Source organism: Schistocerca piceifrons, chromosome 4, assembly GCF_021461385.2.
Source record: "Schistocerca piceifrons isolate TAMUIC-IGC-003096 chromosome 4, iqSchPice1.1, whole genome shotgun sequence".
Lineage (NCBI taxonomy): Eukaryota > Metazoa > Arthropoda > Insecta > Orthoptera > Acrididae > Schistocerca > Schistocerca piceifrons.
Genome location: NC_060141.1, coordinates 238190019 through 238208727, shown reverse-complemented (window position 1 = coordinate 238208727; position 18709 = coordinate 238190019). Strand labels below are relative to the sequence as shown.

Sequence of the window (18709 nt, the reverse complement as noted above, 5' to 3'; positions counted from 1 at the left end):
TTCAAACCTTAACGAAATTTTTTCTCGCTTACATGCTTAACGTCAAATATTTAACACATTAACTCATTTGTAAAGTAATCAGACGCTTGGAGCGGCTTTATACATGGGAGTGAGATTCTGTAACGAATAGGAGGCTTACTGGTCAGTTCAGGTTGTTTCATGTAGTCAAGACGAAAATATGCTGTTTACTCTATATCGTACCTTTATGTACGACGCAGATTTCAGCTGTCACTTTTTCTATTTTGTCATATTGTTAATGGTGGGAAACAATATGCCTCCGATTTATATTTGCAACTGTTCCAAATACTCTTCCAGCCTTTTATTCCCCTTCGTATTAAATGAGGAGCTTTCAGGCATTGTTTTTTTCTGGATCTTTCGCTATGACACGTGTGGTGTAACTGCTTACTTTTTCGTTGTATTCTGATTAATCTATTCAACATTCGTCTATAACCCAGTTCTATCCTCTTGCCCCTTGGTGTATTTGCATCTTTATCACATCCATAGGTACACGTATTACCGAATCACCAGTTTCATACTCCGTGGTTGCAATATACGAACAGGAATTATTTACAGAGGAATGGGAAGACCGATGGGGGACGACATGGGAAAGGAGTAATTTGCGTTCCGGAGAAATGTAGCAACACACAGTGGAATACAGATCGCACGACTCACCTTAGAAGACAGAGTGAAGACTGACATTGCTGACTGGATAGACTCCATAGAGTTCTGAAGTTCTCAAGGTTGAAAGACAAGGATCGAGACTGTAGTAATAAGAGTCGAAGTATACGAAACGGAAGCAGTGACTGAGAAGAGAATGAGACACTGTTGAAGCGGATTTACGAAATTATTTAAGCCGGCCGCTGTGGCCGAGCGGTTCTAGGCGCTTCAGTCCGAAACCATGCTGCTGCTACGGTCGCAAGTTCGAATCCTGCCACGGGCGTGGATGTGTGTGATGTCCTTAGGTTACTCAGGTTTAAGTAGTCCTAAGTCTAGGGGACTTACGACCTCAGATGTTAAGTCCCATAGTGCCATTTGAATCATTTGAAGTTACTTAGTTTGTGCACTAAGAAGGCAGTAAAGAAAAGCAAGGAGAAATTTGCAAAAATAATTAAAATCAAGGGAAAACAAGTAAAAAGGTTATGGTTTGCTGAAGATATTGTAAGACTACCGGGTGTTTGTAATTGAAGTGTAGCTACTCTCAGCGGTCCAATGTGTGCTGTAGTTAAGATATGGCAGCGAAGCTTGTCAGATATTCTAATGCGTTAATGCGGAACCTATTTACGCTGGAAAAATATTAATTTTCATTTTGGCCACCACGTGCAAATCTGGCTCTTTGAGTGCAAGAAAGACGTATCGAAATGTTTCCATATGTAATGGATTGGAAAAGGACGTGGGCAGAAAAGACCAAAGAGAGAGGTATACTATTGATTTTATTGTTACCGCAGCTTACACAATTTGTTCGATATGAACACCGGAGACGACGACATGTTGCACCCGTAAGACGACGTGATCAACAGCTGCTCGCAGCAGGGCCGGTGAAATCTGAGCAACGTGTTCCTTTATATTGGCCTTCAGATCATGTAGTGACCGATAGTGTCCCTGGTAAACGCGTTCTTTTAGGTACCCCCAGAGACCAAAGTCAGATGGATTCAGATAAGGTGATCTTGCAGGCCATGTATCTAGAAAACCTCTTGAGACAACACATTTGTGGAAGGTTGCATTAAGCAGATCTTTCACAGGGCGAATGACATGAGGTGTTGCGCCATCTTGCATGGAAACAGTGGTTTCCACATAGTTGCGCTCTTCCAAAGCAGGAATAACATGACGTACAAGCAGGTCTCGGTAACGTGCAGACGTTATGATATATCCTTGCTTGTATTCTCTTCTGAGAAGAACAGACCAAGAATAAAGCTGCTCGCCAATCCACACCACACAGTCACATACGGCGACTGCAATGGCTCTTCGTGCACAACAGGGGTTTTAATAGTACGCTTAATTCGGCAGTTCTGTGTATTCACTGCTCCCTGTAGTGTCAAATGTGCGACATCACTCCACAGAATTCTGCCAGGCCACACATCAACGTCGATCTGTGCCAGAAACCGAAGAACAAATTCAGAACGTCGCTGCGGGTCATGAGGTTTCAGTTGCTGGGTCTTGTACAGGTACCAGTGTAATATAGACAGTAAAAGATTCCGTACCGTTGATCATGGGATGGACAATTCTCATGACACTGCAGGAGGACTAGCACTACCCGGGACAGGTGTTGCATGGTAAGTTACAGCAACAGCAACCTCGTCAATAACTTCCGCCGGAATAGGACGACTTCCTTTTCGAAGCACCATACCAAGCTCAGCCGTGTTTCAATTTTCATTATCAGCTTCCTTTAACCATTTAATGGCATCGGGCCTCTCCCCAGACCTTTCCGTCGCCCATACTATCGAATGCAGCACTGTAATTGCTGCCGTTCGTATAAAACAGTTTCACTAACAGCGCACGGTCTTTCTCCTCGACAGCCATAGTGTTCAGTCACGATACGGCTTTTCAAATGACAGTGAAGGTATTGTACCACCATAAAAACAGTGTACAGAGCCAAATTTGCAGCTGGTGGCGAAAATTGGAACTAATTTCTTTCTCGGCGTTAATCGGTTCCACATTAACGTGTAAGCATATCTAACCAGTTTCGCTGCTTTACGATAATTACAGCCGACAATGGGCCTCCGTGACTAGCCGCACTTCAATTATACCCACCCGGAATAAGAGATGGTAAAGGGCTTGTAAGGTCAATTGACTTAAATCGATAATTTTGCAGAACGACATTTTTCCAAAAGACTGTGTATAATTTTTTTTAAATTTTTCACACGATAGTTCTTCAGATTTTTTGAGACTGTGAGGCCTAAGCAGAAGAAAAAGAAAATGGAATAGATAATGTAGTGAAAAGAGATTGTAAGTTGAACGTCAACGAGGGATGGTGGAGTGCAGTTGAATTTAATCACGCGATGTAGATGGAATACATTAAGAAATGAGACGCTAAAAGTAGTAGATAACTTTGGCCTTTTGGGCAGCAAAATAACTAGAGGTTGATAAAATACGGAATATACAGGGCTCACCAAAAAAGGAACAGATTTCAAACATTTATTGCTTCCAAGCTACAAATGATTCCAACGTTCCATGAAAGAGAAAAGTTCAAATTTTTATGCATTCAGTGTCAGCACCACGAGAAATATCAAACGGGTTGCTCATACCCTGCAACACACGAGGCTGCTGGTCTCTCGTTATAGATTTCACAGCTTCAGTAATGCGATGTCACAAAGTTTCAAGAGTGTCAGGCACAGAGGGGATAAAAACGCGGTCTTTCATATACCCCACTGATAAAGACCACAGGGTGTGAGGCCTGGAGACCTGAAAGGCCACTGGCGATGAAGTTCATCTTCTGATTCTCCTCTTCAAATCCAATGTCCTTGAATAGTGTCATACAGAATTTCTCTAAGCACGTCCAACGTTACCTTAATGACCCTTTTCAGGACGTAGGACTGGAAGAGGAGGAGCAGAAGACGGACATCATCGCCGGTGGCCTTTCGGGTCTCCAGAACTCACACCTGATGGCTTTCATCTGTCGGATTACGTAAAATGTCGCGTTTTTATCCCCCCCTATGCCAGGCACTCTTGCTGAAGCTGTGAATTCGATAACGAGAGACCAGCTGCTTCGTGTGTGGAAGAAAATGAGCCACCGTTTTGATGTTTGAACACATGGTGCTCACAATGAATGAATAAAAATGTGAACTTTTCTCTTTGCAGGAACGATGGAATTGTGTTTTCATCTTTTGTCGTTTGGAAGCAATAAATGTTTGAAATCTGTCTCTTCATTTTGAATAGCCCCGACTGGTAAAAGCAAGAAAATATTTTATGACAAAGAAAAATACGATTATATCTAATATAGATTTTAGTGTTAGAAAGTCTTTTCTGGCGGTATTTCTTTGGAGAGGTTAATTTAACTCACCTGGACGCATTCGCAACAGGATGGAACTGTAGGAAAAAAACTCTTCTTTCACATCCGGCGTTCCCCAAGTAAGTCTTATAGGCCCTCTATTGTTCCTGATCTATATTAACGACATCGGAGGCAATCTGAGTAGCCGTCTTAGATTGTTTGCAGATGATGCTGTCATTTACCGTCTTATAAAGTCATCAGATAATCAAAACAAGTGGCAAAATGATTTAGATAAGATACCTGAATGGTGCGAAAAGTGGCAGTTGACACATAATAAAGAAAAGTGCGAAGTTATTCACATGAGTACTAAAAGAAATCAGCTAAATTTTTTGATTACGCGATAAGTCACACAAATCTGAGCGCTGCAAATTCAACTAAATACTTAGGGATTACAATTACAAATAAAACTTTCCTGGCAGATTAAAACTGTGTGCTCGACCGAGACTCGAACTTGGGACCTTTGCCTTTCGCGGGCAAGTGCTCTACCATCTGAGCTACCGAAGCACGACTCACGCCCGGTCCTCACAGCTTTACTTCCGCCAGTACCTCGTCTCCTACCTTCCAAACTTTACAGAAGCTCTCCTTCGCAGGAGATGTAGATGTCATTATGTACGTACTAGATTCCCACGTTACTTACAAGGCTCATGCCCAAAAGAGCAATTCAATCGCCGAATTTCATCTCTGTCTCATCAATGTGATTTTGAAGAAATACGAGGAAGAAACGGAATCATGAAGAGATCATCGACCAGTCGTTGAAAATCCATTTCCCGGCACTGTTGAATATAAGAGGACACATCGTATGCAGCAAGAACAAAAGGCAAGATGAATGCGTTATTTTGTTGCACTGTGTGTTGTCTCTGTTTTTAAATTATGGTCCACTAAAAAAAAAAAATCTCCCTAAATTAAGTTGCTTTCTAAAGTTATCCGTTTTGAGAAACGTCAGCATGAAGAACATCTGGAGTGTTCTTTATTACGGTAAGAACTCGGTGGATCGTCAGACGGTGCACGACATACAGCAGCTAGTCCTCAGATTGGCAGTGTGTGCAGCTCACGGCGCACCCAGCAGCCGAAGTGTTAACAACGAAGGTAAACAGGAGTTACTTCGTGAGCAACATGTGCCCGCCTGTAGCATAGTCGTGATAACGAGCGATGCAGCAGCGAGCTGGGTATTTACTCTGTGCTTACGGATCGTCTCCAGCCATTTAGCCCAACCTTTCCAGAAAAGTCGTCATTGCCGGTTCAGCATTGCTAGTGTTGAACGACAGAAGGTAGCCCATTCCATAAAAGACTTTAAAACTCTTATCGACTGACGTGATTAGCCTTTGGAAGCACGATGCATATCGACAATAAGACTAAGGAAAAGACTAAAAATAACCTCACTCGTCCCCAACTACGACTTCTGCTGCTTTCTTTTAAAAAATATAAAAAAAATGTTAGGGCCGAGTAGGACTCAGCTATGAGGGTTCCGTACACAATTATACATATATTTAAGGTGACAGTTACTGAACTATACGAAAAAAAACTTAAATTACCTGTAAACTACGGTGTGTACGCACTTTATTGAACATGTAAACGTCACTACAGATATTCGGATTTAGGTCATGATATGTTCGATATGCCTGCCATCACAGGCGATGATGTGGCGCAGACGAATAGCGAAATTCTGCATGACACGCTGAAGTGTCGGAACATCGAAGCTGTGGATGACCTCCTGAATGGCTGTTTTCAGCTCAGCAATGGTTTTAGGGTTATTACTGCACACTTCGTCTTCCATATAGCCCCACAAAAAAGGAGTCGCATGTGTTCAGATCAGGAGAACACGGCGGCCAGTCGAGGCCCATGCCAGTGGCCTCTGGGTACCCCAGAGCCAGAATGCGATCCCCAAAGTGCTCCTCCAGGACATCAAATACTCTTGCTTTGATGAGATCGAGCTCCGTCTTGGATGAACCACATCTTGTTGAAATCATGGTCACTTTGGATAATGGGAATTAAATCTTCCGAAACCTTCACTTACCGTTCGGTAGTCGCAGTGCCATGAAGGAATATCGCACCGATCATTCCGTGACTGGGAATCACACACCACCCGCTGAAGGTGAAGAGACTTCTCGAAGGCGAAATGCGGATTCTCAGTTCCCCAAATGCTTCAGTTTTGCTTATTGATTTATTGATGAACCCATCCAAATGGAAGTGGGCTTCGTCGCTAAACCAAACCACATATGCGCATACTAATTCCCATCGTGCCCCGCGGCCAACTGTACAGTTTGAACATCCTAACGCAAACCGTTCAGAAGCTATGACGATTTTATTTCATACAGTTCAATAATTGTTGCCCTGTAGATAATACATGCAGCCCGGGAATCGGAAATATTGACGATCTTTGCCCGTTATTGACACTGATACTGGCGATCCTAGTAATCCCAAGACTTTCGAGTACGGTTTAATTGTAAATCTGAAGCCGGATACCAAATGGCAACAAAAATATTTACTTGTTCTGTTAAAACCGGCTTCATGCCAAATTTTACGATTCTAGGACAACGGCAACTACCCTACAGGTTTTGATGAGTGAGTTTACGAGTATCAAAATATGTGACAAGAAAGTCTCATCTTTTGGCTACATCGACGAAGAAGCTTCAATTTTTTACACCACCAAGGAACCCTAGGCGTATATGACACACATTTCAACTTCTGAGAAAAAGGATAGACAGTCGGATAGCCAGCCAGACGGACAACAAAGTGATCCTATAACGGACTGCGAAAACAAAGAATATTGTGTCAGGTTTGGTGTAGTACTTTATCTCTTGCTAATGTGAGTTGTGAGCTCCTTTTGTCATCCCTACGTACCTGTTTTCCACATTCAGCGTAGACACAAAGAATAGGACGGAGTCAACTGCAGACATAGGAAACCAACGGTTCTACAAGGCTACACGTTGCTCGGTCGAACGGTTATCTCGATGGGCTCGGTTACTCATTTAGCCCTTAAAATTGACGAAACAGTACTTGGAATTATTTTCTTAGAGTGGCACCTAATGAAGGTTCACTCAGACTCTTAACCCGTGCAACTCTTTGTGTATGAACAGCTTTGTGAGGCTGCAGATGTTATCCTTCACGTCATTGACTGGTCCCCCCATTAAGATGAACGTTCTGACTACTATTCCGCACGCACGTATTTTGTTTGCTCGGAGACGCGGAACTGTAGCGAAGACTTTCCGGAAGTCTTGAACCACGGCCTCAGCCGGAATTGCACTATGTAATGCCTTCGGGAGCTCATGAATGAAGGGAGAAAGTGGGCTCCATAATTTTACGGGAAACGGAAGACGTCTGTATGATAAGTCTATAGTTTAGAGCGTCTGGGTTGCGACCCTTCTTGTAGTCTAGGACACCTTAACCCATTATCCCGTCGGGTGCGACGCTGCACTGTTCCAGCGACCTACGGTCAGCAGAAGTCATGTCCTCTGCACAGTCAGTGAAGATTCTGCCGGGCACACCCTCAGGTCTTGTGCCCTTCCCTCTGTAGGAGGATTTCACTTGTTACTCAATTCAACCCTCATTCACAGGGTGTGGACAAAAATATAAAAACATCAAAAACAAAACACAACATATTAACATGCCTAATATGTTGTAGGAAGACGGTTGTTATCCAAAACAGGTACCGTTCATCTTGGAATGGATAAATATAGGTCCTGTATGGTTTTCGAGGGAGTCTTATGGCATTCTTCCTGCCAGACGGTGATGGAGGTGGACAGAAATTACGTACCGTTCACTCCAAGGTGGACCACAAAGGCTCAGTAATACCGAGATCTGGAGACTGTGATGGTCAAGGGAGATGCGACAAATCCTCCTCATCCTCACAAGACCAGACCAGAGTTGTGTCAGAAGGGGCCCGGTCGTCTTGGAACGCAGCATCACCTTTGGGGAACAAATATTGTACCATGGCAGGGACCTGGTTAGACAAGATGGTCACATAATCCTTGGCAATAATGCCACCTGAGTTACCACGGGGCTCGTAGAATATCACAATATAGCTTCCCAAACCAGCACTGAGCCCCCATCATGCTTCTCGGAACGAGAACTCGGCCAGAATTTGGAAACAGTGAGAAACAAGACTCACCGACCAAATTACCATCTTCCATTGCTCTATAATCCATGGATTCGACGCCACGTTTCCCTGTTACGGGTATTTGCATCACTGATGAGTGGTTTTCGAATTCCAGCTCGCTCTACCAAATGGTTCAAATGGCTCTGAGCACTACGGGACTTAACAGCTGAGGTCATCAGTCCCCTAGAACTTAGAAATACTTAAACCTAACTAACCTAAGGACATCACACAGATCCATGCCCGAGACAGGATTCGAACCTGCGACCTAGCGGTCATTCGGTTTCAGACTGAAGCGCCCAAAACCGCTCGGCCACAAGGCCGGCAGCTCGCCCTACAACTCCATCCTTATGCAGCTCCCTTTGCGCTGTTTGGGTACTGACTGGGTTCGCGAGTGGGACATTTAGTTCTGCAGTGACTTTTGCAGCTATCGTTCCCTTATTTTATGTCACAATCCAATGACCTTCTGTCCAAGATCACTCAGCACACACTTTCGTCCGCGTTTTGACATAGCGGATGATTTTTTAGGCTTTCCCTGTATGCGATACCGTGCCACTTGAAAAACCAAACACTTCGCTTGCCTTGGTCACGGAAGCACGCACCGTGCGAGCGGCAAGAATCTGCTCACGTTCGAATTCACAGAACTCCAACATAATGCACTCACAACCACACTAAACGCTATTCTGACCACGACTACCACTTGCAATGTATTGAAGACATTGCAGAGGTGGTGTTCGTGGTCAGATACAACAGCGCAACCTGCAAGCTTAGCTGGCATCTGCATTTATGTTCAAGCATGCATTTCTCGCCGTATTTACATATTTTCGTCCAGTCCTTGTATTTCTGTGTAACTGTGTCATTAAAGCATCCGTGCGATGGTCGGGCGTTGTGTTATAGCTCTATGATATGGACGAAGTGTGAGGCAAACCCAGGACAGGCGCTAGTATGGAATGTTGTTTAGGCGTTTCGTTCATCACGTTCATCGTCATGTGGCAGAGAGCGGGTTGTGCGGCCAGGCCTTGGCGGTGACAGTAAAAACGCACACACACACACACACACACACACACACGACGGCGAGGTGACGTGTCCGGACCGCTAGCCAATCAGGTGGCCGGGCAGCTTTCTCCGCATCTGCAGCGCGCTGCGCTGGCTACCGAGCCGAGCCGGGAGACACGCCTCTCGGTGTATATGATACTTGCTCCCTCACTGTTTGTAAACATTCGGCGATTCGCTTCCTCATCCTCCACCCCGTCTGCGGCTGTTCAGCTTCTGGCGAACTAATCTGTTTCTTTCTTTCGCTAGGTTACAGCTTTCTCGAAGCTAAGGGTAGACTATCTGCAGTAGTAGGCAGCCCCACTATTTTGTTACTTCCCTCTTGTAAATCATTCGAAAACAATGCAAATACCGTTAGTTTTACTCAGTTAACGGTTTCCGTTATGCAACCATCTGTAGACGAATTTAATGTCCAGTTTGCGGCTCTGGTACTTACAAGTCGTCAGCTGTGAAGCCAAGAACACGTTATTACTCTCCACAGCTGACTGATATTTACTGGCAGAGTGCGTTCATGCTGCCGCCTCAGCGAGGATATTTAACTGCCTGCGGTGATGAGTGATTAAGCCGTACTCGATATTACGAATGGTTCAGGCGATTTAAAAATGGCCGGACGGAAGTTAAAGATGAAGCTCGTCAGGTCAGATCAAATGTGAAAACCATGCTGATAGCTTTCATTGAATTTGAAGGATTAGTTCATCATGAATTCGTACCACAGGGACAAACTGTTAATAGATGGTACTATCGGACGCGTTGCGGCGCCTGCGAGAAAATGTGAGAAGGAAACGGCCTGAAATGTGGCGAGGCACTTGATGCCTCTTACATCACGATAACGCACCCGCACATTCATCCCTGTTGGCGCGTGACTATTGCACAAAAAACGAAACCAGTTCCAGAGTTGAAAACCCTGTTGAAAGGACGAAGATTTAAAAAATGGTTCAAATGGCTCTGAGCACTATGGGACTTAACAGCTGTGGTCATCAGTCCCCTAGAACTTAGAACTACTTAAACCTAACTAACCTAAGGACATCACACACATCCATGCCCGAGGCAGGATTCGAACCTGCGACCGTAGCGGTCGCGCGGTTCCAGACTGTAGCGCCTAGAAACGCTCGGCCACTCTGGCCGGCGAACGTACTTGCAAAATTATATCATTGTACGGCACATAATGCAGAAGGTATGATGCCATAAACATTCAGATACGATCAAAATTAGCTCTTCTGAAAATGGAGTGTCTTAAACCATGTTTAACGTCAAATATTTAACACATTAACTCATTTGCAAAGTAATCAGGCGTTGTTTCGTGCATGGGAATTTGATTCTTGAAGGAGTTGAGGGTGAGAGGTTAATGATTACAACCTACGGCGGTACGGCTATGGATTAAGTGTTAAAATTCCTCAAGCGCTCTCCGAGAGTAGAACGGTTCAGATATACAAGTAGATTGATAGTAGTCTGTTACAAATTAGGGGAGGTGGGGGCAGTTATCTTCGCTGTGAATGTGAAATAGTTTGAGATTTCGTGGTAAATTAATGGCTCTTGTGTGCACTTGCTACTAGTCAATATACATTACTTGTTCTGGCTTTTTCAAACTGACACTGAATTCATACGTCTGCCTGTCTGGTGGGGCACAATACAAACTTGGTTTACAAACAAGTTTTTCTGCCGTGGTGGGTGTGGGGGGTGGCGGAGTGGTGCAGAAGCACTCGCTGGGTGCGCCCTTGGTCTTGCATTCGAGTCGCGCCGATCACAGAGTAATCATGTGGGTGTACACTATGTGATCAAAAGTACCCGGACACCCCCAAAAACATACGTTTTTCATATTAGGTGCATTGTGCTACCACCTACTGCCACGTACTCCATATGCGACCTCTGCTCAGTGCAGCACTCCGTGAAGAATGGGCTGCCATTCCCCAAGAAACCTTCCAGCACCTGATTGAACGTATGCCTGCGAGAGTGGCCATCGTGAGAGAGCAGAATGGGGGGCTCCGCGGAACTCACGGACTTAGAACGTGGTCAGGTGATTGGTGTGTCACTTGTGTCATAAGTCTGTGCACGAGATTTCCACACTCATAAACATCCCTAGGTCCACTGTTTCCGACGTGATAGTGAAGTGGAAACGTGAAGGGACGCGTACAGCACAAAAGCGCACAGGCCGACCTCGTCTGTTGACTTTCAGAGACCGCCGACAGTTGAAGACGGTCGTAATGTGTAACAAGCAGACATCTGTCCAGACCATCACACAGGAATTCCAAACTGCATCAGGGTCCACTGCAAGTACTATGACAGTTAGGCGAGAGAACTTGGATTTCATGGTCGCGCGGCTGCTCATAAGCCACACATCACGCCAGTAAATGCCACACGACGCCTCGCTTAGTGTAAGAAGCGTAAGCACTGGACGATTGAACAGTGGAAAAACGTTGTGTGGAGTGGCGAATCACGGTACACAATGTGGCGATCCGATGGTAGGGTGTGGGTATGACGAGTGCCCGGCGAACTCATCTGCCAGCGTGTGTGGTGCCAACAGTAAAATTCGAAGGCGGTGGTGTTATGGTGTGGTGGTGTTTTTCATGGAGGATGCTTGCACCCCTTGTTGTTTTGCGTGACAATATCACAGCACAGGCCTACACTGATGTTTTAAGCACCTTCTTGCTTTCCAATGTTGAAGAGCAATTCGGGGATGGCGATTGCATCTTTCAACACGACCGAGCACCTGTTCATAATGCACGGCCTGTGGCGGAGTAGATACACGGCAATAACATTCCTGTAATGGACTGACCTGTACAGGGTCCTGACCTGAATCCTATAGAACACCTTTGGGATGTTTTGGAACGCCGTCTTCGTGCCAGGCCTCACCGACCGACATCGATACCTCTCCTCAGTGCAGCACTCCGTGAAGAATACGCTGCCATTCCCCAAGAAACCTTCCAGCACCTGATTGAAAGTATGCCTCTGAGACTGGAAATGTCATCAAGGCTAAGGGTGGGCCAACACCATATTGAATTCCAACATTACCAGTGGAGGGCGCCACGAACTTGTAAGTCATTTTCAGCCAGGTGTCCGGATTCTTTTGATCATATAGTGTATTTGTTTTGTGCACAAATGTTGACAGCACTTGTCATCATGGGAACGCAAAGTGACTCCACATCTCGCTTTCAGTAGCCAATGAGAGAATAACAGGCAGACGATCAGCTTCGTAGCGATGGATGGCAAATACTCTTCGTGTCTTGGTCGTAATACAGTCTTCTGACGTACGAACTGTCACCGTTGAGACGACGCTTCAACGTAAGCTCCCGTGATCGATCTCAGCTACAGTCTCGATATGTTACATCTAGTCGAAAACAGTTATGTCCGAAACTGCGACCGCTACTGTACAGCAGTTAAATACACTCGCCTTACTCTCGTTCGACAAAATAACCACACCACACTGGACTATACATTACTCGAAATGAAGGCCAGATTGGTACAGTAACCTCAGACGGAGGCTTACCGACTATTGTTCGTTCTTCCCACGAATTACTGCTAATACTGAAGTACTACTCCCCATATTCTTGTGTTTTTTGTAGTTGATGTACGATTGACTGAGTTATTATGTTATATAGCGCTTCCGATTTCATCTAGTAGTTTCAACTATTTATAAACAAACGTGCGTTAATTATGAAGCCGCTAAACCACTCGCAAAGTAGCTTTTCATAACAACGATGGTTAAACGTGGAGTAAATCTTACCAGTGGCGAAAGCAGGCCTCGTGCTACGCTAGAAATGAATCTGTTACAAAGGCATATTGACGATCGCCAGTACTTCACTGGCTTCGCCAAATCACAATCAGTCACCTTCCAACCTATCCTAGACCTCTGGCTCCGCTAATGATTGGTCTGTCACCACAACCGAGATTTCGAGAGGCAACACCATCGAAATCTAACCCAGCAAGACGCGGACGCAGTGAACACGATTAACGGGAGGAGAAAGCGACTGCCCGATAAGAATCAAACCATGAACACGTGATAAAAGTCATTAGCAAAAGCACTAAGAATCATTATGTTTTAGCGTGCCTAATGGATTAGCGTGCATCGGCATATTATAGGCGGTAGAGTAAAACAAAATATCTTACATGTAAAAATAAGCCATGTTTTTAGTGATGTTTCAGCTTTCGGAGTAACTGTACTGTGACCGAGGGCCAAGTTGAACGAGCGTTACTGCGTCTGCTAACATCGGAACCTATAACCAGTTCCTGCCGCACCCACTCGCGTTATGTTATTGGGCTATGTGTCATCATTTACTATTTTATTGTATCTTTGCATTCGTGGTGCGTATCAAAAAGTTGCATGACGATTGATTATTTGTTCTACGAGTGTTCTCCCACAAGAGACCAAATATGTAAAAGCGAATAGTTACTTACTTTTTACGCTACCTGAGCAAGGAAAATGCCTACAGTGTGCATAAATAAGAAAGCAAACATACGAAAACATTTTAATGAAAATTGTGTCAGTAGGGAAATGGTCATCTCTATCAAAGGAAAAAAATAGTTCTGGAGATTAATTTGCACTTAGAAAGAAAGAAAGACACAAAGGATAAAGTAAAATCGAGATATATACTGTCTTTTTAACCTTGTTTACTTGTCTTTGTATTTGTTTATTTTCTTGGGAAAATAAATGACGATGATTTGAAATGCTTCGACAACACTTTCCCTATTCTTTCAGGTCCCAGAAGTGCAGAGAATTGGCCATACGATCTTTATCAGGAGCATCCACGATGAATTTTGCTTTCACCATTAATGAAGTCTATTATTATTGGTTGTTCCTTAATGCGTCTTTTTGTAAGAAGGACATTCTCCCCAAACGTCACTTTCACCATTCAGGCGCGAACTGCGCAGCAAACTTCACTCTCAAGACACACGGTTTTGGCGCCGACGCGTAAGCAAAGATCACTCGTGATAGCCGGCACTCAGTACAGGAATATTACGTCAGAGGCGCTGCAGTACACACACTTGCTACGAGCAGTCGATTCAGACGAGAAAGTCGATAGTGTAAAACTGGCTTAAGAAGACTCTCGGCTAGGTGGCTGATGGGAGTAACTGAATGGATACTAGTCATAATGTTGACTGATAATAAATAGTTTCCAGTCGCTAACGGGTTTAGCTAGCAGACGATGCAGTGAGGTGTCAATAGATGAGGTGATTTCGAAGTCAATTACGCATAACATTTGAACGGTCGTTAACTCTGCGTGTGACCTTAGTTTTTACCTAGCCTTCCCCCCTCAACGATGTGAGGAGTCGCCAGAAACAGCACGTGGTTCGGCTCCCACTATAAACAGTGGGTTTCCTTTCCCCTGTTGGATAACTGGGGTAGGTTAGGGACACGCAAGTCGCCGAAATGGCATCCAATAGAAGGACTTGCACCTGGCCACTGAGTCACCCGAAATTGTTATTACCTCTAATAGATACTTTATACTGAGTGTCTCAGGAAGAATGGTCAGTTTCACAGGTTATAATACGATCATTCGAAGCAAAAGAAGTCTATTACACATGGGCTCTACGACGCATAACTTCAGAGCTATGAGCACTTCTTCATCTTCGATACTGTGTAATAAATCCCTTCTGCTGCAAGCTCTTTGCCTTCCACCTTCCTGGAGGGGGTAGTATGCACCAAAACAAGGAAAAACAATGTCCGGTAACCTTGAGCCCTAAAGCGTATCCTTAAGAGGTATTCTCTTCTACTGAACATATGCTCGTAGCTTTTGAGGCTTACTGGGCATTTTTTTCTTGTTTGGGTCCATAGTCCCTCCTCCCGCCCCAAAATAAGGAAAACTAGAATAGAAGAGATTTGTTTGACAGTATCGAAGAAGAGGAAGTGGTCGCAGTTCTAAGGATGTACATTTTGAGACAATGTTTACTACACTTATTTGCTTGGAATGATCATTCCTGTCACGACCCCGAATGTTAGCCATTCGTACTAGGACCTAAAGTACAACGTTGTCAGGTTGATTCTTGCAGAGAAGATACCAGCAACCACACACCTTTTATAACACTGTTTATTTACACACTAGTTATTTACATAACTAGCGTCGTTAGCGGTTTCGAACCGACCGGTTCATCATCAGACGGCTTGTTCATGTTAAAATACATTCTTGTTACTTTAGTTTTCACTCTTTATTCCACCATATGATCAAATTTTCTTACGATGGTGGTGCTCTAGAAGCAAAACATGCTCTGAGACAATGTCTGTTTAACTGTGATTGTGCTCACGATTTAATTTGTTTACATCGTTTAAAATCGTTGTGAGGCACAGTTACAGTTAAATAGACATTGTCTCACATCATGTTTTGGTTGTAGAGCACCACCACCTCAAGGAAATTTCATCATATGGGGGGATAAAAAGTGAAACTGATGCAAAGTGACAAGAATTTATCTTAATGTGAACAAGCCGTCTGATGATTAACCGGTAGGTTCGAAACCGGTGACGGCGTTATTTATAAAAATAAACAGCAGTACAGAATGTGGTGGTTGCTATTTCTTCTCCGCAAAAATCAGCCTGTATTTTGTACACAGCCAAAGGCTCAGAATGTCAGTTTTCGAGCATTTAGCTAACGTTGACTGGACCAGGTCGGTGGTATTGGGTTTCTAACGGTTCATCACGACCCATCAGCCACCGCGCCGTAGTGTGCAGTAGAGTGGCTCGGAACTCACCGTTGGCGCGCGCCGCCTTGCCGTTGGCGACGATGGGCTGCAGCACCTTGAGGGGGACGCCTTCGGCGACGACGGCGGTCTTGTCGGGGGCGGCGGGGTCGACGTGCGCGACGCTAGCGCCCGTGCCGGCGGCGGGCACGGCCGTGGCAGCGGCGCCCTCCACATCCTTGGCGTATACCACCTGTTTGATAGTGACGGGCCCGTTGAAGAACGTCTTGTTACCGAACTGGACGTCGGTAGAGTTGGCGACGGCAACGTTACCGAAGGTGGGGCCGGGACTCAGGTGGCGGCGCGGGTCTGCCAGCCCGAACGGGACCACACCCCCCTGGTCCACCCCCGCCTCCGCGAGCGCGTTCGCTGGCACCGCATCGTCCGCCAGGCACTCGCCGGCCACGGAGCTGGTCCAGCTGAAGCTGTCACTGTCGCTGTCGCTGACATCTTCGACGGCTGCCTCTGTCCGAGCGGCAGCCGCCGTCCCTGCGGTCTCCGAGCTGGCGGCCGAAGCCACGTCTTCGCCATCGCCTTCAGTTTCGCGTCTGCCGCCGCCGTCAGCTGCGCGGTGGTCGCCGTCCAGCATTCCCGCGCATAGCCGTCACGTCGCGTCACGTCGGAGCGCGCTGATGAGCCACGCCGCGCGTACACTGCCGATAGCTTACTGCCTACTGTGCCGGCGAGGCGCGCTCGCTGTTGCGGCCTCAGCCGCCAGGGGCGCCGGCGGCGGCTTCGGCAGCTGGGAGTGCCAGCTTCTTCTACACCGTGCGGCACAACTCTACCTTCTCCGAAGTCGTAAAAGCTGCTCCGTGGCTGTGCCGGACATTCTCCTACTTCGTTCTTTCCCTAAAGAGAACGCAAGAAATAAGCACAGTTATTCTACATCTACACCCATACTCCGCAAGCCACCTGACGGTGTGTGGCGTAACTGCTTCCAGTTGCTGACCTGCTATATTGTAGCAAAATGATAAGGGATATTTCTTTCTATGTATTCGATTTGGGAAGAGGGCTACACCAGCGTGTGACTGTGGCGATCCGGAGGGTACACCTGAACATGTAGTTTACGAATGCCCCCTCTTCAATGATGTTGCGAACACGAGACAGACTACCAAACTATGACACATATCATCTACTTAGACAAGAGGAAACTTTTCAGACCTTAAACACATTGGCTAACGAGGTATCGCGAAAAGTTTTAACTGAATACTTAAGAGGGATAAACTAAATAACCAAGACAACAACCACTGATTGCGTCCAAGAGCCCTATTCCCATGCCGCCTGTGCGTGGACTGGCCGACTTTTCATCTTAGTTGGAATCCGCCACGCGCATTCTTAGGAGGCGTAGGGATCAACACCACCGATTGTGACACACACCCGAAATGACGTAGGATAAGTTAGTTTGTAGTGCTTAGTTTTAGGAAACTACGTTAGGAACTGCAGCGAATTAACATCGAGGCCTGCCCAGTGCCAGGGGCACGCTCTTTGGGATTAGCTCGAAGAGCAAGACAATTTAAAAGTAGGTTTATATCTTTCACTGGCACACATGTGACGGTGCAGAATATAGGAATTTGTTATAAGAATTAGATATAAGCTGTAGATATTAGAAATTAAATGCCCATTGTTAAAATCAACTGTAGCTCACTTAAAAACTGAAACTATATGCGAACTAAGTATAAATGTATAAGTATTATGACCCACTAATGAAATAAGGAAGTGGGTTAACTTTGTATAATTATAATGCTTTGTTAATAAAGAGTATAATGTATTCGCAGCACATTACACTTGTCTACATTGAGATTCAATTGCCATTCCCTGCACCATGCGTCAATTCGCTGCAGATCACCCTGCATTTCAGTAGAATTTTCCAATGTTACAACCTGTCGATATACCACAGCATCATCCGCAAAAAGCCACAGTGAACTTCCGATGTTATCCACAAGGTCATTTATGTATATTGTGAATAGCAACGGTCCTACGACACTCCCCTGCGGCACACCTGAAATCACTCACTTCGGAAGACTTCTGTCCATTGAGAATGACATGCTGCGTTCTGTTATCTAGGAACTCTTCAATTGTTGTGATAGTCCATATGCTCTTACTTTGTTCATTAAACGACTGTGGGGAGTCCGCAGCTCGTGGTCGTGCGGTAGCGTTCTCGCTTCCCACGCCCGGGTTCCCGGGTTCGATTCCCGGCGGGGTCAGGGATTTTCTCTGCCTCGTGATGACTGGGTGTTGTGTGATGTCCTTAGGTTAGTTAGGTTTAAGTAGTTCTAAGTTCTAGGGGACTGATAACCATAGCTGTTAAGTCCCATAGTGCTCACAAGGGAACCTCCCCATCGCACCCCCCTCAGATTTACTTATAATTTGGCACAGTGGATAGGCCTTGTAAAACTGAACACAGATCAATCGAGAAAACAGGAAGAAGTTGTGTGGAACTACGGAAAAATAAGCAAAATATACAAACTGAGTAGTCCATGGGCAACATAGGCAATATCAAGGACTAAGTGAGTATAAGTGTGCCGTGGTCTTGTGGTTAGCGTGCGCAGCTGCTGAGCGAACGGTCCTTGGTTCAAGCCCTCCCTCGAGCGAAAAGTTTAATTACTATTTTTGCAAAGTTATGATCTGTCCATTCGTTCATTGACGTCTCTGTTCACTGTAATAAGTTTAGTGTCTTTGTTTTGCGACCGCACCGCGAAACCGTGTGATTAGTAGACGAAAGGACTTGCCTCTCCCATGGGAACCGAAAACATTTGATCGGAAGGTCATAGGTCAGCCGATTCCTCCACAGGAAAACACGTCTGATATATTCTATACGACACTGGTGACGGCATGAGCGTCACATGACAGGAATATGTTGTCGACCCACCTAACTTGCACACTTGGCGAATGGGTAAAAAGATTCTTCTGCC

At 45.4% G+C, this 18709-nt stretch overlaps 1 protein-coding gene across 1 annotated transcript in view; it reads right to left on the bottom strand.

Moving 5' to 3' along the window:
• Positions 1–16386, bottom strand: part of LOC124795750 — a 547126-nt gene extending 530740 nt beyond the window's left edge. Inside the window, exon 1 of the mRNA XM_047259834.1 lies at positions 15810–16386. Coding sequence (XP_047115790.1) covers positions 15810–16386 — 577 coding nt within the window. The remainder of the gene's footprint in view (positions 1–15809) is intronic.
• Between the last annotated feature and the right edge of the window lie 2323 nt (positions 16387–18709).